The sequence below is a fragment of the Aphis gossypii genome, chromosome X, assembly GCF_020184175.1.
Source record: "Aphis gossypii isolate Hap1 chromosome X, ASM2018417v2, whole genome shotgun sequence".
Lineage (NCBI taxonomy): Eukaryota > Metazoa > Arthropoda > Insecta > Hemiptera > Aphididae > Aphis > Aphis gossypii.
The window spans coordinates 36,038,571-36,061,079 of NC_065533.1; the positions used below are offsets into that span (position 1 = coordinate 36,038,571).

General features: G+C 24.7%; 1 protein-coding gene and 1 long non-coding RNA gene across 4 annotated transcripts in view; one reads left to right on the plus strand and one right to left on the minus strand.

The window, feature by feature from the left end:
• Nucleotides 1–13,538, minus strand: part of LOC114128315 (cytosolic purine 5'-nucleotidase) — a 29,978-nt gene extending 16,440 nt beyond the window's left edge. Inside the window, exon 1 of one of the 3 annotated variants that reach the window (XM_027992798.2) lies at nucleotides 13,177–13,538. In XM_027992798.2, coding sequence (XP_027848599.2) covers nucleotides 13,177–13,283 — 107 coding nt within the window. In that variant the 5' untranslated portion in view covers nucleotides 13,284–13,538. Of the gene's footprint in view, nucleotides 1–5,992; nucleotides 6,713–13,176 lie in introns of those variants that run through there. The other 2 variants (XM_027992797.2, XM_027992799.2) reach the window with 2 other exon arrangements.
• LOC126552922 (uncharacterized) lies at nucleotides 7,209–16,213 on the plus strand. Its single transcript, XR_007606391.1, has 3 exons — nucleotides 7,209–7,522; nucleotides 15,034–15,107; nucleotides 15,687–16,213. It is a non-coding gene; the product is annotated as an uncharacterized LOC126552922 (long non-coding RNA).
• The last annotated feature ends 6,296 nt before the right edge of the window (nucleotides 16,214–22,509 follow it).

The window sequence follows — 22,509 nt, forward strand, 5'->3', positions numbered from 1 at the left end:
TTAAATATTTTTTTGTAAATCAGTCAACTTATTACCCAGTTTTTGAAATATGCAGATTATTAACCTTGGGGCTATAATAGGATCATAGAAAAGGCAATATCATAATATATTATATACTTTGACTACATGTAAAGCGGGTAATTCATTGAGTAGCTCGCCCACATTTTTATCACTTTTAATACCTATCTACATTTATTCGAATTATGATTTGTTTTTTTTTTTTCAATTTTTAAGTACCTATAACCCATAACAGATATTTCAAAACTACATTTAAAAAAACAATACTGTTCTGATAAATACATTATTTTCAAATGAGAACAACCTTTTTTTTACTGCCAATTAATAAACTATTTTTATTTTAATTTTATTTTAGATGTAAGTACACACTCAATAGGCACAGATCAAAATTCAACCGAGTAGTTTCTAAATTATTAAATTGTATGTAGTAAAGATAATAGTCCACGATAATAGGCTTAAAATATAGATGATTATATGATAATATCATATATTATTTTAATTTTAATTATATTAATACATTATTATATGCTATAATATTACTCATATGATTATTTGCAAATTATAGTAATTCGAGTTAATATATCTTTGTAAAAATTGTGTAGTAAATACTAGACTGAATAATAAATATTATACCTTAATATTTTACATTTGATATAAAACTTTTTTTAAGATTTATAATTCTTAATATACAGACAAATAATTTAATAACTTCATGTTATAGAACTTTGGTGCATCCGCGTTAAAAAAAACTCTTGCACTTATTAATTCACAGTAAAAGTAATGGTTCACATTTCAAAAAAGAAGTTTAATTACCACATACCTATATTCCTTAAATAGTATAAAAATATCTAAAAATACGTTCCTTATGTAAACTCAAAAATTTTGAAAATCAAAATGTGAGGTGGTGATCATACTCAGTGAATAACCTATACAGATTGGGAGGGGAGAGTTGATTGTTTGGGCTAGTTCCGTTCTAGTGAACTTCTTCAATACAACAGCAATTGTTTTTTTATTTTTTTCTTATATAAAAATATCAGTAAGAATCGTTATCGACAACTTTTTATAAAAGTATTTTAATACCGACACTCGACAGTACTTGGTTGTCTATGGGAAAAGAAAATGTTGTCATCTAAATGTACACGATTCTCAGTAAAAATTCATTTAAACGATTTTTTAGACTTTAGGTTGATTTAGCCTGAACGGTATACGTCCATCTACAGTGAAACATATTATTAAAGGTTTTCACGTCTACGGGATCTGGCACTGTACGTTGTGTGATAAATCTAATCTATATTACAATCGGAAACTCGTCCGGGTAATGACCGGTCATGTGAGTTATCGGTCAGATGCCACGATAATTCGAAAAATTGGGTTCATTGGCCCGGTATAAATCAGACATCGACTTTTGATTTTTGAAGGTAAGAACAAAATTGTTACTAGAACTGTACAACAATGGATGTGGTTATCAAAATTCTAGAAACTTTTATTTTTTGGCGTTGGTATGAGAACAAAATATAGATTTATTTATAGCCCAGCTTAGACGGACTGAGATCGTCAATCGTCATACGAAATATTTATGTACCGTCTCCCCATCCATTACCCTAAATCAGCGTTTTTTAAACTATGTTCCACGGAACCCTGGGTTAGTGGGGTACCACGAAGATCACTTCCAGGTTCCATGAAACTTGAACGCTTTTTTCAAAATGTTCAAGAAAATTACTTTTGAAAATTTAACTAAAAAATAGTAACGGCTAACAGGGAAAAAATGTTTTACGTATTAAAACTTTTGAAACAGAGTAGGGGTTCTAATTATCAAACTGTAATAATTGTTACATAATTGTTGAAAGCTAAATAAAAATAGCTAAAATTTAAAAAAAAACACAAAAAAGGGTTCCACGGATTAAAAAAGTTTAAGAAATGCTACCCTAAATTATCGTTTTATGATATTACATAGTACATACACCTATGCGATGTACATTTCTATTGAGATTGTTTTAGGTACATGTGCACACGAGCATGACGGTTCTTTGTTTAATAGTTCATAATATTATAATATTATCTCGTTAGCGTGTTTTATTTTGTATGCCAAATAGTTATGACCAATTACATATATACATCATAATATGCAGTATTACAGTATTATAGTATTATTATAAGCAGCTTATTATAATATTAGACATTTACAGCGCGTGTTGGTCACCCGTGATAATAATTGTAAGTTAATTGCGTTACAATCACGAAAAAAATATAATTAAATCTGGGTATTAAGAGATTAATTGAATATTTTAAGTCCGTAATTTTATTGACTAAAGATACATTTAATAGCTATTTCGCTCCATGCATATTTATATAAAATTGGTTATTGGAAGAAATGCTGTAGTTATCGATAATTAATGATGCCTACTCGTAATCTCTTAAAATGCGTTTATAATTTTAAAATATAATAATATAATATACAATCATCGTCAGAAAAAATAATATATTATGTACTTCTTATATAAAAATATAGTATGAGACCAGAAAATTAATCAAACCATAACAGCAATAACCATATTAATTGTATAAACAATAATATAACTATATTGACATATCAACGCAAGAAACAAAAACCTCGAACATGAACTTGACAATTGTAACAAGCTGAATATGTATAAGACCTTATTTAGAAGAAGTTCTATAACTAACGCAAAATATAATACATAACGAGAATATTTTTATAACCATTGCCATTGACCATTGCTATTTGTACTTTTATATAATACCGGAAAATTACATACGAGAACAATATACTATATAATATATACATTAGTACACTAAGTACACGTATACAATTCAGTATATTTCAATGTTTGACGTCATAAAACTTACACAAAATAGTTTTTTTTCTAAACATATGAAAATTTAATCTGTATAATAACTTTAAATAGCTGCTTTTCTTTCAATATTTTCATCAGGATAAAAGTATTACTATTTGTTTTTACTAAGCAGTAAAAGCAAATAATAAATCGGATTTTTTAAGTATTTACTAGTTTATTACTTAAATTGCTTAATTCAAATTTAAAGAAGGTAAACAAGTGGGTACCGCTCAGCTGTACATAAGGTATCGAATTACGATACTAATATTTCAATGATCAATCATTTATCATTGTAGACGAAAAATAATTCTTATAATAGGCTGACAATCTATAAGTCTGTCAGCCTATAAATCTATTAACAATATTTTATGAATCATGATATGTTTTTTTGATAGAAATACATAGTTATTAAAGTCATTTATTTTACTTTTAATACTACAGTAGGTTAATATCATTTTTCCCAATAATATTGCATTTTATATTATTAGTATTATTATAATAAATACATATTTTTTACTGTAACATATAAACTTAACTGTATCTTACTGTACGTCACAAAATATCTTTAAATTACAAATATATCATTAAAGATTTCTGGCAGCGAAGAGAAGAACTAACACTGTATCTAACTACCTGGTGTTGAGCATCTTACAGTCAAGCACCCTTTGTCTAAACCGCATTGAAATGAGGAAAGAATTCCAGACAACCTTTTTAAAACTTTGAGCCCAATTGAAGACTACAGCAATAAAAATTATCTTACTATTCAAATTCATTGATTTTTATATCTTTATCTAAACCTAGAAAAAACAAATGTATTTATGTATTTATTCATATTATGTAGAATTTAGCATTAATAGTAAATATTATTTAAGTTGTATCAATATATCACAATTGCTGTATTAAAAATAATACCTATATATTAAATCCTTGGAAATAGAAACTGATACGGCGTTTTAGCTCAAAATAAATTTTTGTATACAATAATTTATCATTGAATTTATATTTACTACATACCGTTTAAAAATAATTATTAATCTAAAAAATCGTACCAAGAAAAACGTTTCTAGACACCAACGTGTCAAACAAATTATCATATTATAATCAATGTGTTATACTGCAAAACTATAATATCAAAATTAATTGATAAATATATTATCAACCTTGAAAATAAAATTATTATCTATCAATGATTATATTTTTTCACTATCATATTTTAAAGCGTAATATACGTGTTCGAAATAGGCTCCGATTTCAGTCAATTTTACATCCTACTTTAAAATCTAAATTATAAACCTATATATTGTGATAACTAACATTTACTGGAAATATAAGTAGAACCAACAACCAGAACTAACATATTTTTATAAAATATCTGAGAATTTTTAAAAAATTTCAAGCTATATTTTTTAATTTTTAATAGTTAATTTAAAACTGTATTCGTTTTATTAACATTATTAAGCACATCCAATTTAAATTCTAAATGAATGATTAAATTAAATTTATATCGTTTCATTTAAAGGTTTTAAATATTTATTACACAACTATAAATTACTATTAAATATAACATTACACATAGGTGTAATATTTCAATTTACATTTAGATATAAGATAGTTATCGTTGGCGCTATCAAAATTTTATGCTTATCAAAATGATTATTTCATTCCTAAATTCCAAGAAAAATATATTTAAATGACCAATCACGTACACATATCTCAATTAAAACATTAGTAGACTATTAAGATAACATAAAAAGACAAATCATAATTAATCAATAAACATACAATACAGTTTAAATTAGTATCTATAAGTTAAATGTTATAGATAGGTAGTAAAAAGTTACTGGTACAAGATATACGAGTATTTAAAATAATCTTATATACCCGGCATATTTTACTATAGTTTCCTTTTTAAATTTGTAACGCATAATTAATATTTTTGTAGCAAAGGGTGAATTAAAATTAAATATATTATTTTAATTATATATATTGATGAAATAATAACAACACGTTGCGGTGAACAATCAATAATTAATACAATTATGATCAATGAAATGATTACATTTCATAAGTTATATCAATAGATTTATACTAAATATTATAATATAAGCACCTAAAAATATCAATCGAAAAAAATATTGTTACCTTGATTCAAGATAAATTTTTTTTACACAACTCGTGTTTCAAATATTGATTTGGAGAGACAAATGTAAGGTATAATATTAAGCTTAAAACCTTTGAGGAGATCATGAACAAGACCGCTCAAATCACGTAGTGCACGTTATCTAATCAATCGGTACCCTTTAGGTCAGTCTCTCACAAACGTTTGCATTTAATTCCACGTATCCACGTAAATGTGCAGATTATTATAATATATAAATATTTTTAAAAAATTATAAAGTAAAGCGCTAACAACTGCATAAGTTAAAAAAAAAATAATTCTAATACTAATTTAAAAAAGCGTCACATGAAACGACCACTTCAGACACAGAATAATAATTTATGACCTTTTCTCAGTATAAATAATTTAATGCACTAATAGTTCGACGGTCTATAAATATTTAAACACAAAATGATTGACAAGAATAATAAACGCAAAATTCACAACTCATAACGGTAACTTTCATATTATTATTATAAAACCAAAAATAATATTATGTATTCGACCGCCCTCACATCGGATACGTTAAATTTCATTAAAAATAATTCTGATTAAATATGATCATATTTTAAATAATGGATTGTACCTAATTATGATTATACATAGTATGTGAGACTGTGAGAGGTATACAATTTATATATATGTAATATAATACATTTAATTATGTACATGTACAATTTTCTAGAACGTATAATATAGTTTGTCCAAAAATTTGAAAAACAATATAACATTTTTTGAAAAATCCATACAAACGAAAGGAAAAACCTACAAGAAAGTGAAGCAACAGTTAAGTTTAGTAAGTACAATACACCTACACATTTTTCCTTTTTCAACTGTTTTAATAGCTCAGATCATGAGTAGTTATAAATTATAATATATATATCTGTGTGTGTGTTGAAATTAAGTTTATTATTACATTGCACAACCAGAAAAAAAATATAAGAAAATTTTTTTTATTTACCTGTGAGAGTTTTCCCTCGCGTTGTTTCTATGTTTTTCCATACTAAAGAAGCACATCAGTTCACAATCAGACAAATTACATCTAGATAGTTTTGGTGACACCAACGGGGAAACGATTTTTTCATCCCTCGTGAGTTTGGATTTTAAAGACATCGTCGTGCAGTGTAGTGTGAAAAAAAATTAATTTTTTTTTTACAGCGTGTTTCACCACGGCGGTATTATAGAAGAATAAGAGAATAAAACGTCACGAAAACTCGTTTAGGATTTTATATTAGTCAGCGTTCAACGACAAAACAATATTATAAATATATAAAAAAAATAATTTAATTTAAAAATACCTAATTATACATAAATCACACGCTATAAATACCTATCGCATTCACTCGATATTATATTTTTATACGAATTATATGGACAGTGATCAACACTAAGACAAATGAAACTCTGAATGTACCGCCAATACGAAAACAAACACGCTATAATACTGCAGTAGCTAGTACAAAGTGTAAATTAACACGTCTAGCAATAACACTGATTAATGGTAGGTTAGTGAATGGTTTTGAAATGACGACCGGTTTCGTCCACACCGTTTGTTTACGTTTATGAATTCTCGACATTGTATAAGTGCGTTAACGTGCGAATTAATAGTGACACGATATTATGACGTACTGATAAACCAAAACGGTGGCCCGAATCCAATGATGAACATATCAAACAACGGCCGCCTACAATTATTAGTTGGTACAACAATTATTAGTTATAACCTACGACTAGAATAGTTTGATTAAATATGTATGTATATATATATATATACATATAGATATTTATCACTGGTCTGGCTTCTCGTGTGATGGCCGGTAGTGGTGGTAGTATTATAGCACTACAGCGGCGAACTCTGAACCGCGTATACAGATAGATCACTAACAGATAGATAGAAAAAAAATGTTTTTTCCTCTTTAGACGCCTAGTACTCCTCCTCCTCCGCCTTCATATTTTTGCCTTCAATAAGTAGCAGCGTACGAAAAATAATCACGTGAATTATCATATTCTCGGAGATAATATAGACGATTTAACGAATCGAAACAGCCACAGTCGACAGTGTGGGGGAAAATGATTACCAAATGCGGTCCATCATTATACCTACAGTTTTTTATTTCCATAAGGTAATGGGAACTTTTAAAATCATTCAGTAACACAATATACAACGTACGAAATTTATAACATATTTATAGTGATATCATGTTTTATGTATTAAGTCAAGCTATTGTAAGAACAAAACGATTTTCCAACACGACTTTCTTTTTATTCAATCATACACAATTATTGTAGATCAGACTCGTACTTCAATTCATTTATTACGATTCGTGCATAATATAACCGACAGCTATTATAGTTCAAAAACAATTAAATATAAATTGCCAAAACGTACAACTTTGCACTCAATCAAATGGTATGACTGTATGACTGTATATAAGATACTAAAATAATGGTGGATCATATTTTTCAATAATAAATGATAATAATATAATAAGTAAGTTACTAGTTAATATTATTTTATTGCATTTTAATTGAATATCAAAACCAATTTAGAATTTAGAATATCTGAATATACACTATATTTTAGATTCTGAGTGTAATGATTTTACAAAGATGTTCTTTTTGTATCTATATACACGATAAGTAAACGAAAAAAGCTTCAATTTTTAACTTTGAGGGTGGTTATGGATATCAAATTGCATCTAGTTTGTACTTTTCAGAGGTTAAAGTTTCCCAGTACATTTTTTTATAGTCGAAAAAAACGAACAAAATAAAGGAAAAACGTGCATTTTTAACATTACATTTTAATATCAATAAATCTATAAACCTAATATTATTATTAAAAAATTGTTTTGTAACCATGGTTATCTATTACATTTTTAATACTTATGCCTATAATTATTGACTATGCAGAATGAAATTTTAAAATTATGTAGGTTAATTTTAAGATATTAACTACCAATACGAACTTATTCACACTATTTTACGTTAAAGTGGTTTTGACTAAAAAGTTTATACCAATAATATAATATAAATATATATTTAATTTTAGTTACATCAAAAAAACATATCATGAAATGTGCTTAGTGATATAGGATGATAGATAGACCGTTTCCACTTAAATAATAGAACCGTTTTTCGTATAAAATAATATATCATTTAATTCAAACTTAACACACCCATAATAGAGAACCACTCGACACCTTATGTACAGCCTACCTTTTTATAATATCAATTTCTAAAATGTATTCAAGGTTACGTATTTTATTATAATTAAGTTTTCAATCTAGACTAATTCTACATAAGTATAGAACAATTCATTAAGTCCATCATTATCATTATTTATTAAACATTTATATTTAAAAACGGAGTTATGAATGATTAGTATAAGTATGTAAATATATCTCAAAGTTTATAAGTACCCAAGAGAACAGTAATTCAAAAGAAAAAACATGCTGTTTTTATAATTATCTTTAATATCTACGCAGAAATAATCTTACGTTAAGCCAACTGAATAAATCATTTTATTTGGAATTGTGAAAATCTAAAAACTAAACCTGTAGGTAACAACTAGTTTATCAAGTTGCAAAATTACGTGCGGTAAGACGCAAGTTATGTATGTACTTATAATTTATTTTATAGTGAAAGCAATATAAATAAATTAATATTTAATTAAACTAAAAATGTATTATATTTATGAATTTTTATGTCATAGATATATACAATACAACTTTTAAACAAAAAAGTACGTTATGCACTTATAATTTATTCGTTTTCCAAGGTTTTAAAATAAAAAAATTAAATTTTAACAAACATTAATCCCATAAATATTAACAAATACAGTAGACTTCCAACATCATAATTCCTACAAACTTTTAAAATGTAATTACCTAATAATGATACCAACTATAAGGAGATATTAATAATATAGCCAATAGGTATATAATACGTTATATTCAAAATGTTGTTACTTGTTACCATTTTTGTTATTAGATATTCATAATGACGATTTCTAACACATATCAATACGTACATAAACTTTATTTTAAATTGTTTCAACTAAAACAATAGTATTAACAAGTTTGTTGTTATTTGAATAATAATTGCACGCACGTTATTACAAAGTGATATATTATAATATAATGAATATTACAGTGTACATAGATATATTTTCAAACCTATATAATACATAGGTATTATATCAATATTGTAATTCAATTGATTTAATAGTTTTTTTGCATCATAATATTTTAAGACAGTGCTTAAGCAATCAATTCATATTTTTATTTAAAAAAAATACCTACTTACATAAAATAGTACATATAAGTAGGTAATTAATAATTACTACAACCTAACCTAAAAATATATTAAAGCTTTCGAAAATATTTAAATTTATTGATTTTATATATGTATAGAAAATCTACTTTCAACAGTAAAACAATTTGTTTTAAGAACTTTTAAAATAGATAATTTTTGAAGGTTAAAACATAAATTTATAAGATTAGGCATTATGCCAGTCTCATATTATGCACCTAATATACTTAATTAAATTTCAAATAATTACATAATATATTCTTTCATTACTGAAATGAGCATTTTCAATATACTTTTTAATTTAAGTTAATCTACATTTATGGATTTAAATTTGTATGTACCTATTGCTATAAATAATAAACTGTATTACATATCTTTAAGTGTTTATTTAAGAATAAAATTGAAATACACGTTGATTAACTAAGCACTAGTAATCTATTCACAAACGGTATGATAACACGGAGAAAATATGAGTACAATAGTACAATATGTAAAAGCTTAATTGTTTCTAAAAAATATTAAAATGAATAACAACTGATTTTATTTTATTATAATTTTAATTTATTGTATGCTTTTATCAAACATCAACTCTAAACTTTATTATAAAATGTGATATCAATAGCAAAGTAACACACAAATCTTTATCTAAATATACAATGGTTATATACAAATTCACATATCTGTGTAGGTATAGATTGTCAATTGTCATTTATCATACTCATAATTCATATGATTTTTACAACTTAAACTTTCAAAGTAATGGAAATTTAAGACATAGTTCTGCAACAATATTAAGTCATTGAAAGTCACACAATTTAATATGAGGTTGTTGGCCGCAAAAAAATGCAAATTTTAAATTATATCATATGTGATTTTAACATACAAATATATTGTCAACTATTATATGCACAAACGTACAAACTACATTTAGGAAAGATTTTATAAGCTCCAAGTTACAAATATTTTGACCTAATTACCTCTATACTTTAATATAATAGTATCTATTAATTTATCAAGTTGCTGTCAATATTTCATTAATTTTTAATAATCTACAACTTACCACGGATGCATTAAAAAATTATTAATTATAATAGTAGGTATTTAATTATAATTTTAAAATTAAAATGTCATGAGTCAGTGTAATACAATTTAAAACATATAAATCATAAAAAAAATTATAATTAATTACCTATAACACATAGACGATATAGTAAACTATGCAACAAATACATCATAACAAGGAAAAACATTAATGGTTAAGTAGGTATTGCAAATATCACAGTAATTAGATAAATAACAAAAAAAAAGAACTGATTAAGTATTAATACCATCAAGTTTAACTACCATAACTACCAAAGATTATTTTTCTATGTTTATAATTTTATATAATGAGTATAATGTAAATATACATTTTACATTATATTTAGCCACATAAAAATGTTGTAAAAACTACATGTATAAATATTTTATGGTAGTATGCTGAAAGGTACATATTCACATTTTTACTAATAAAATTAATAAATTAAAAGTAATAACTACTAAACAATAGTAATTTAATAACCACGAAAAGAGCATAGTTTAGACAAACAAATGTAAATTAGTACAAATTAATAACTGAGGGGAAACAACCAAAAAGCCATTAGTCATTACTGCCATTTAAAATCCACTATCAAGAATCAATAATATTTTTGTTAACTTTTATACTTTAAACATGTGTAAGGAAGCTTTAAAACAATAGAAGATTTTTTTTTTTTATTTGAATATTGAATTTAAATTAGGTACTTTAATTTTGTTTCATATTGTTAAAGCATGCAGAATAATTAGTTTGAACTAAATTAATGAAAAAATATTTCAATTTAAATACAATTAAAATCAGGTAAATTTGTAATTAATTAATACGTTTTTAAATAACTGCACTAATGCTAAAATATTTAAATTACACACACATAGAAGTAGGTATATAGTATTATATAATATTAACTTTAATAAAAATGATTTTTTTTTAATAGGTATTATAGTTAATTGAGTATTACCTATTTAAACAAAATTTAAAATATTGCCGCTAAAGCCATCACAGTAATGATCCCAATCAGCAAACTATAATTCTACCCAACAACTAATTGTATTTTTATACCTGCTATGTTAAAAAAATAATTCATTTTGAATATAACAAATGCAAATTAATTTGGTAGTGGACAGATATGTCCAACTTTATTTATTATTAGTATTTTGTTATTGAAAAATTGTATTATAAATTGTATAGATAATTGTATTTATACATGGGCGCCCATTGGGGAGGCAAAATAGGGCACTCGCCCTCCCTGTACAAAAAGTATTATAAACTTGTAGCTCAATAAATATTACTATAATATTATTATTATTTTTATTATCTTACATTAGAGAATTTTTTTATTTTGACCCCCACCCCCCCCTAAAATGTTACTTATGGGCGCCCATGTGTTTATACAACAAGGATATTAAATAATTATAATTTTAAAAAAACTTAATGGTTTTAGTTTTAACCTTTGTTATTATAATTTTAAATTTCATTTAAAATTGAATAAGCGCTCATTTTTACAAAAAAATAACACTAGTAGAAAAATTAAAAGCTGTATACTTAGAGCTTTCTAAATTTTAAATACACATATTAAATTGTATATTATATAGATATTAAGAAGTATAATACATTTAATTTGGGTATTTATAGCTATAAAGTAAATCTATAACTAAATAAATACCTACATATTATTACATATAATAGGTAAGAGTATACATTTATATATAAATAATAATAAAAAAAAATTATTCATAAAATAATTCTATTTGTATCTAAATGACCAATTCATGTGAATGGAACTGGGGGACAGGATTATGAAAAATAAAACTTATACTACCAACATAAAAAATATATTTTATTACTATGCAATTGGTTTACTATAGTCTATAAGTAAATACAATAGAATCTCAACTAGTCAATCTCTTGACAATTTAAAATAAAAAATGTCATTTAAATCTACTATATATTTAAATAATAAAATAAATGTTATTAATTTTGATATTTTAGAATTATTATTAAACTTAATTTTCTTTTATACCCTAACGTTTTAAATCAATTATATCTTACTAAAATCTGACAATGTTAATTAAAAATAAACTGAATAACAAATTAATAAAAAACATATAAAATAATTTTAATGTAAAAATTAAATTAGTCTTTATTTATTTTACAGTATTTAAGATTTTTTTCAAAAAATTTCTTATAACTATGTTAAGTAAATTCAATTTATTTTACACAATGTATCTCTATATATTAATATCTTCAAATGTATGATTATAAACGCATTTATTTAATTCAAATGATTTTGACCCAAGATTGTTTATATTTTAAAAATACTGACCTACATCAAATATTTCTTGAACATTAAGCCCATGAAAAAATCATAAAAAATTAAAATACATAAACTGTATAGCTCCTGTTTAATAAAATTGATGGAAAGGCACCTACTTATATTATAAAAGACGCATAATTACTTAACTAAAATAAACACAACTATTCAATTTAAAATTAACACTTTATGAGTCTGTATTTCTAAAACATAATGTAGACAATCATAACATAATATTGACTACTTCATTACTACCAAATACCTAAGGTATTATGTAACATATAGGTATAATACTAGGTACAATAAACATTTATTTGTTTTAATGAAACTGATGGGAGGGTAAAATAGGAAACATCAAAACAATGACAGAATTGTCATTAATATTATTACATAATACACAAATCCTAATTGTAACAATCGTATAATTTTTCAAATTGATCAAACATACCTATGAGCTGTTTTCCGGTAATACTTTTTTGTAGGGTTAATAAGAATATTAGCGGCGCTGTTGCTCATTGTGGATATACCGCTGGAAGTGTCTGACGTGCTATCCATGACTACAGAAATGTTGTCAAAACGAGAAAAAAGTTAAAACGAGAATTATTGCCGGCGGACGGGTCGAAACTAAATCACTCTCAATCGAATAGCCGCAATACGACTGTGCGTAATTTTTATTTTAGAGTGTATTGCGTTCTACTCGATCGACAACGAATTATAAACACCGTGCCGCTGAAATTGTCACAAGGAGTAACGAATAATGATGGTAGAATGGAATTTGTTTTTTTTTTTTGTTTCTAATGCTTCACTTCGCAACTAATAATCGTCTCGGTGATAACAGCTACACAAATGATAACGTTCTGAACGGGAAAATTGTCATCGATGGGCGTGGTCGAAAGATACACATTATTGTGAACGATAATCTTTTGATTTGTATATTATAAAACGCGTAGCACACTATACAAAACAATTACTATTTTTATTTATTACCCATATAATATTAAAATATAGTACGTAGTGATAATGCAACACCGTTAAGTGGATCGGTTCGAATTGCGACGCACTAACGTTATACATGATAATATACCAACGCACAAATACGCCGTTCACACATTTTGAAGTGTGGTACATATATTTTTATAATTCGTACATTTACAAGGTTGGACATTAACGAACTTTCAACTGTGTTGCATAACTAGTTAAAATCTTCTTTTTTTTTAAAAAGTAACTCCTAACTTGAGTAACTTGACGTCAAAGTTTCCGTGATAGGTAATTGATAATGTGCAGTTATCTACTTTGGCTATTTACTAAAACCATAGTTAGGTAGGTACCTACTGCCTACATAATATTCATTACCTATCGTCACATTTTAATCATTTTTTTCTTTTTTCATGTTATAGATCCTATAGATCCCATTCCCATACGGCATACATTTGTTTTGTACCTATAAATCATTGTTTTTTATAAAAAAAAAAAAAACAGATATATTAATTATAAACTATTATAATGCGGTGAAATGCCATTGTTACGTTATTAGTGTTCTATCCATTGTTAAAATATTGGATGAGACATTTTTCTAGATCTAAATAGGTAGGGATCAAAATAATGTAGTAATAAAAATAGATGTAAAACATAATTACAACTTTATTTAGGTACCTATATCAGATATCTACATACATTTCCATAAACACTTACAATCTCACCCAAACACATTAATTTTAAATATCTCAATAATAATATTTCCAGATAACCTAGTTGTCCGACGTTTAAAGAGATGTTGGTGTCTTGATCTCCTTAATAATTACTTATAAATAATTAATAACTTGTTAACAGGGTGTTCAATCATTGACCATTGGATGTGGCCTTCATTTATGTTTTTTTTGTCAATTATTCTTATACCAAAATATGTATTTGTTTATTTATATACTGTCTATATATTTTTATTCTTGTGAATTATTTTATCAAATTTGCTTACAGTGGTTTGTCAATATAAATTGTGTATAATCAGGTTAAAAAATATAATAAAAATGTTACGAATTTAAATAAGTTTTTTTTAGATTCTGAGACGAGTGACGAATGTATTGATTTGATAATGTTAGGTATTATTTGTTCCATCTGTCAACACCTATTAGATCAGTAAAAATACTTCAATTTTTAACCTGGAGCGATTTCTGGTAAAAAAATTGAATCTAATTTGAGAAAAATAAGTGAAAATTCTTAGTCATTTTCTAAATATGTGGAAAAATAGAACATTTTCTTTTTTAATTGTTAATAAACATTTTCAATTTTATTTTTTTTTATTTTTTAGGTTTTCTTCGCTTTAAATGACAATACAGATTTCAAATTTGATAAAAATGCTTGAAGTAAATAAATTAATACAAGGTAAGCGAGCTTATAGTGATATAGTTCATAGAAATAGACCATTGTAATTATTTTTTTTATAGTTATGAACATTAGAATTATATTTGTTTCCTGTTTCCTCTAAAAATCTGATGTAAAAATGCATTTTAAAAGTTTAATTACTAATTTGTGTATTCAAATAGAGTACTTGATAACTATTTTAAATAGTTATAAATTGGTGAATTTTAAAAAACCTATAAATGAAAAGGTACCTTCTATAGAGTATTGTATAAAATATAAATTACTAGTAAAAATGTATAATCGTTGTGAAACACCTTGTATAATATAATAGATTGTATGTCATAAAATAAAAAATATAGGAGAATAAACATTTTTAATTTCTGTCCTTGGAATTTAGATATAGGATTACTGATGAAATTTTCATGTAGACTTATAGCTGATAATACTGGAATAAAAAAAAATGGTGCCCTATTTATATTATCTCATAGTTAGAGTTGTTGACAATCTTTGATGGAATAAGAAATTAATTGTTATAATTATTAATAATTTTTTTCTTATAGTAATTATTTTATTAATTGTTTTTTGGCACACACAATTAAGTTATCTGCGGGATCATCGAGAACGAGGAGGAATACAGGCCTATCAAACTATCAACTCTGCAATATAGGTACCTATATACTACGCCTAAAACTAAGCCATTCGCCCATTCGTGTTCGTGTACATATTATACATATAAATATTAATATATTGTATTTATAATTTATTGTATAGGCCAAATTCTGAAATATTTTAGAAGTAAATTTGAAAATCTAAACTACCTACTATTAGTTTAAACTTTAAATGAAACTCAAATTAAAACAACATACTCTATAATAATTACACAGTAAAGAATTCTAATAATACTTAAATAATAAAAACAATTTAATTTGTTTAATAATTTATAATTAGGAAAGTAAATTTTAATACGTAGGTCGTAGGTAGATAAGTAGATATTACACTATACTCGTGTAATGTGTTGTATAGATATTACCATTGATTATATACATATGTATAGTCAATGATATTACATAAATAGGTTTATATGCTAATATGCCATTAAATTATAACAATTAGATTTAAACATAAGGTTAGATGATCCATTTAACGTAAAAAATACATTATTTTTGTATATAATATTAAGTTGTTTAAAATAATATTAAGAAAAATATATGTGTTTACAATTTTTATCGTTTATTTTCTAATGATAATATGCATTTTAAATTCCTATTCCAAAGCAGAATATTTTTTGGATACCTTCGAATTTCGATACATAAAAATTTAATTTTGTAACGAGTTTATGAATATGTTATGAATTATAAATATAGATACCAATTTGAAGTTTAAATCAAAGCAGGTTCAAATCGTATACAGGAGTACTCCAAAAAATATTATTCCATCATTTCACTTTAATACTTCTAATTAATAAATTATTTTTGAAAATGGTATAACATAAAATTTTTTTTCAAAAAATATTATTTTATGACAATTTTAAGTTATGTAAATGAAACATTTTCAAACCGCTAGTGTTTTCTAAAATAATAAGCGTTTTACATTAAATAAATAATTCCGTATTATCCATTATTCAATTATACCATTATTCCAAATATCATATCGTCCAAATCTAACAACATGCAGTATAACAAAATATTATAGTAAATAAATTAGACTGGGGACGAAATGACTAGCGGGTTACAGAAGCAAAGTAAAAAAAGTAAGTAAAAGTAACCTACATGCAATCATTTGTTTAATTATCATAACGTTTCAGCGTTTTGCCTAGTGCCTACAGAGTAGGGCCTAAGTAAAAAAAGAAAATAATTTAATTGCATGCACATAATATTGATAAAAATATAAAAAATATAACGAATAAATAAATAACGACAGAATTTTGAATAAGAAAAAGATTTAGTAATTAATAACAATATAATGTATGATAATAATATAAGCAATAAAAAATCTGAAACATAATTAAATTGGTAGTTACCTAGTATATAAACATAGAGTAAATGAATGAAAGCTCAAAAGTAGGGTCGACCAATTAACGAAATCTCAATGACAAATGACAATATTATATTAGGTATAAGGTTACCAATCAATTACAGCAGACAGTAGACATTAATAAAATATTATACAATATTTTTAATATGGTATGGATAAAAAACCGAGATCACTTGTCTTGATTTGTTGACCTATGTCATTAATATTCAGTGTAAGCTAATTTATTTAACTACCTATACTATTAGTCATAAAAACATTATAACATAATATTATAATGTTATGCGCTCGTTACTACAGATAAATTATTATTAATTTAACTTGGGAATCAAAAATTATTCTAAAAAAAAAAAAAACCAGAATGAAACTTTGTTAAATGCATGGTACTTGTAGGTATTACCTAGTACAATTTTTCAATTAAAAATAATCATAAAAAAAAATAACGAAAAATAAATATTGTTGCAAAACTATAATCTATAATCATTTTATAGTCACCGCCTCACCGTTTATAATAGTAGATGCTTTATCACCGTCTTTATATTGGACTTCGATTTTTGGTTTTATAGAAGAAACTTTTATGTAATCTCACAGAGGCCAGAATCTAGAATGCAGAATGCTTTTACAGCAAATAACGAGACCCGAATCTATACACGGAAAAAATAGTTAATTTTACTATAAATTATAATTATATGTATAGGTATGTGAGCTAAAAATTTAGTTTAAATTACAAAACTGAAATAATTAAACTTTTATAGTTATTACTTATTAACTAGTATAATTCAATAATATGTCTAGATATATTGAAACTACAATTTTGAATTTATACGAGTATATTACTACTAGTACATGATTTAAATAGCTTATACTGCTGAATGCTGATTTTACATAAATTATTATATACAATATTTTTTAGATGGATTCTATTCTATACTATCAATTTAGTATTTAAATATTATAATAGACATTAAAATGTAAAGTTAAAAATTTAAAATGTTAAATATATTGTTCTTCAACTATCGATTTAAAGTTAGATTTATTGAATATGAATTGTAATCTCCCTTTGTATTTTTATAAACACATAATACATATTTGTATTATAAATATTAATATTATTTAAAAAAAACTGCATATATTTGCAGTTACACTGCAGTTGCTCCCTCTCCCTTAGCTTTTTTTTTGTCAGTTATCATAATCATTATGTAATAGGTATAAAATATCACAAATAAAAAATAAATAACCACTCTGTTATACAGTATGTGTTGAGTATACCTATCGTCCTTGAGGAGTAAATCTCATTATAATTAGTGTGTTATAAATTTTAATTTAATGTTAAATATTATTACATACGAAAAATTATCTGAGCAGAGTCGTTTATCAGCCATTATTAATAAGTAGGTAATTTATTTTACTATTAGTATGACGGTAGATTGAATTAATTTTTGTCGAAAACTTCTATCTTTAGACTATCTTAGTATAACTTCGTATCCTTAACTGCACACAGTTATTTGCAAATGTTTGTAATTTTATCAAAATGTAAACTTCAAATGCTTACATAAAAAAAACGTGCCTATGTATGTTTTATAAGTGTTAATATATATATAATATTGACTTGTGAGAAACATTTAAGTTTTTTTACAAAGTAAAAAATTAAAACAAATTAATATTGTAATTTATAAAACATAATAAAAAATATATTGTAAATGTTTCATAGAAGCTCGGAGTCAAAATATCTTTAAAATTGTATTATATTTTTGTAGTAACCATTTGATATAATATTATGTTTAAATTAAATTTCGTAATAAAATATCCAAACCTTGGTTTAAAGAACAATTACTGTAATCTATCGTTAGACAGTTCCTATGTGTTAATTAGTCAATAATAATTAGGTTAATTATTATGCGTGTTTTCAGGAGTTAACAAAAACCAACAGTTTGACGACTAAATACTAATTAAATTATTAGTATTTACTGTTATTATCTGTTTTTGAATTACAACAAAATATCAAAAATAATTTGAAAAATAGTTATTTTACGGATAAATACGCAATTTCGTAAAAATTTGAACTTAAAATCTTATAAACAAATAATGCAACTTTCTGGTAGAATTTTTATTTTTATAGGTTAAACAATTTATAAAGAATCTTGAGATAAATTTTCAAATCTTTGATATAAAAATAAAATTGCTAATGAATTTCTAACTACACTATGACTGTATTTTTATATGAGTAGAATACTGAATAATAAATAATAATATATACCTATTGAGATTTGAAGCAAAACAAAATCATATTGTGTAGTTGTGGTATTGCGGCGATTCATTTTTGAAAACGATTCTCATCAAAGCTCAGTTGCTGACGAGTGGTAACTATTATTAAAAAAATTAATTGTAATCCAACGAAAGTTCCCACCTACTCGTAGTACGATTTGCAGGTCAAACTTGTCATCACTTGGAATATTAAAAAAATCATATTTGCCGTTTGATCATCTAGCGCGAAATCGATTTATTAGTATACATGCAAATGCGTGTGCAGTGTAGATACAATAAAAAAAAAAATAAATAAATAAAAAAAAATACACTTTAATTTTTTATTATTACACATTTTCGTATCATGCTAGGTGCAGCACCTGTGATGGTGGCAGCCGACCTGAAACAACTTGTAAACCGCCATAAAAAAACAAATTAACTAAATTGAATGGTATTCAAAAAGTGTAGATTAGAGTGATTACACTGATTAGAGAGCTTAGATAAATGGAATCTTAGGACTGTTGTAAATAATAACCTTATTGATAATAAATAAAAATTAACCTTTGTACATATTAAAAAATGAGTCTTAACACATTTTTAGAATATAACGTAGGTTAGAACTTATAAGTTTTAATATTAGTAAAAAAGACTTTGTTTTCCCAAAAGATTTTGACCAGTTGATTACTGAAGAAATAGAAAAGTATTAAAAACTATATAAAGACAGTAAGTATTAATTTATTACTTAGATATATTAAATTTTATTATTAAAAACGAAGATTTAAATAATGAAATCAATAAGAAAAATAATATTAAATTGAAGTAGCAAAAAAAAAAAAATGTAAATCTAATAAATGCTATGTCCTTTGTAGACCTAAAAGAAGGTATCAATGAGATGGTTGCTTTAAAATTATAATAGAAAGCTCCTTTGGCTCTTCAGTCAAAATAAACGAAACTTAAGTATTTGATATTAATTTCTTAGTTTAATAAGTATCAAAAATGTTAGCTCAGCTGTTTTTTTCTTATTAGTACTTACAATATATTTTTAAAACCAAATTCATAAACAATATCTGCTTATAATCATTTCTTAAATGTTTTAGTTACTTTATTTATTTTAATATTAAATAAAAATATAATTCTAACCATTTTTATGTGTTCAAATAAAAAGGTTATCTAAATTGTTTAAAAAAGGTTCAGCTAATTTTTAATGCAGTATGTTTAGTCCATCGCAAATCGTAACTGATTAATAATTAATATGATAAAATGTCTATTTAATTTTAAAATGTTAGGCCTTAAAATTATTTGATAGCATATAAAGTTATTAAAAAGTAAAATCATTTAAATGTAATTTTTTATTTTTTATTTTCAGCAAATGTTTGTATTAGTGTTATCTATATACAGCTAAATTTTCAAAATATTTTGAGTTTTCTTTAAAGATATTTATAAGCAATTGACATTTTCGATTTTTCTGAGATTTTTTTTGAAGTGGCCATAAAAATTTTTCGTACTTGAAAATTTAATACGAAATTCCTTTTATTCCTATAGTGATTAATAAATTATAAGAATACATATAGGTACAATTTTGTTTTTATTAGCATTTGAAGTTCAAATATTGACAAAAATTTGTCAAAATCATGAATATTTGCAAATTATTTTGTACCTAGGTATAGTTCATACAATTTTTTGTATAAGTATCGAAGAATTGAAAATGTAATATCAGATTTTCCATAAGTTTGGCTTACAATAATTATAAAAGAACTAAAAGGTTGTGTATTCAGGCAATTAAAACATAAACCACCTATTTGACCAACCTCTGAAAATTATATCCTAGGCTGACAAATCATCTCCGTTCAGAATCGTTTTTCGTATACAATGATACCTGTCATAGGATTTAAATTTAATACATCCATTAAAGTGACCTACTATACAGCAAAGCGTTACTCGCTTGACCACTCTTTTATTAGTTATATATATATAGATTTTGAGATAAATATGAGACTTCTATTTTAATACACCTAATATGATTTTAAATATAACAAATTTTCATAGGTTTTTATTTTTTGTATAATTGTATGCATTTTTAATGAAAAATTTAAACCCAATGCATTCTGTAAAAAAAATACTGAAATCAGACAATTACAAGGAATAAGTTTTTCCTGTAAAGCGTCTTTTGAGCAAAAAAATCTCAATTTTTGTTTTTATTTAGAAGTGCAATTGACATACTCGTAAGTGCATGTTACAGACTGTTCGCGGTACCTTACTCAAAACGACGGACTACGACGTGAATAAATTGCCTAAGCATTACTCCTTATATTAATATTAATATATAAATCAATTTTTACTAAATGGAAATGCTGTCATCAATTTAACTTCAACGACGAATTATAATATGTTTTCAGATCTTTTATCCGATTACTTAGAATTTAGATAGTTTTTACAAAAAAAAAAAAAAAAATTAGAATAAAACACCTCAATTTCAATATTGTACTTGTACTTGCTACTATTTTCACAATTATTCTTTAAGAATTAATGACAAAATTTATATGCACAAAAATAAATTATAGAACAAAAATATAAATTATATAACAAATTACATATTAATTATTAATTATTATTATTATATTAATTAAATTACAATAAAAAGTGGGGAGTCTTTTTGAAACACTAAAAATATTTAAAAGAATAAAAAAAAATTGCTAGTATTTATTTTGAAGAAATTTTATGTAGTATTTTTATTATTTAAAAAAAATAAATATATTTATTATTTATCAACAACTTTCGATTGTTTATAAATTAATATTCTCTAGTTATGTCAAAAATTAATGCAACAATTTATAGAATATTTTCTAACACAAATTTGTTATGGATATTGGATGGTAAAAAATTGCAATTTTTTAACTACCATCAAATCAATTATGGTTCTAAAAATAATAAATTTCAAATAATATTTCTGTTATTATTTCTATGATTGTTAATATAGTTAAAATATTTATTATATTTAATACTGTTAATTTATCCGGAGGAAATAACGTCAAGAATCCAGCCACCAGACCGGGAATCGAACCCGAGTCTCTCGCTTGCCGGGCGATTACTCTACCACTGAGCTACTCAACCATAGACTCATAATGCTATTTACCCAGTTAACAGGAGC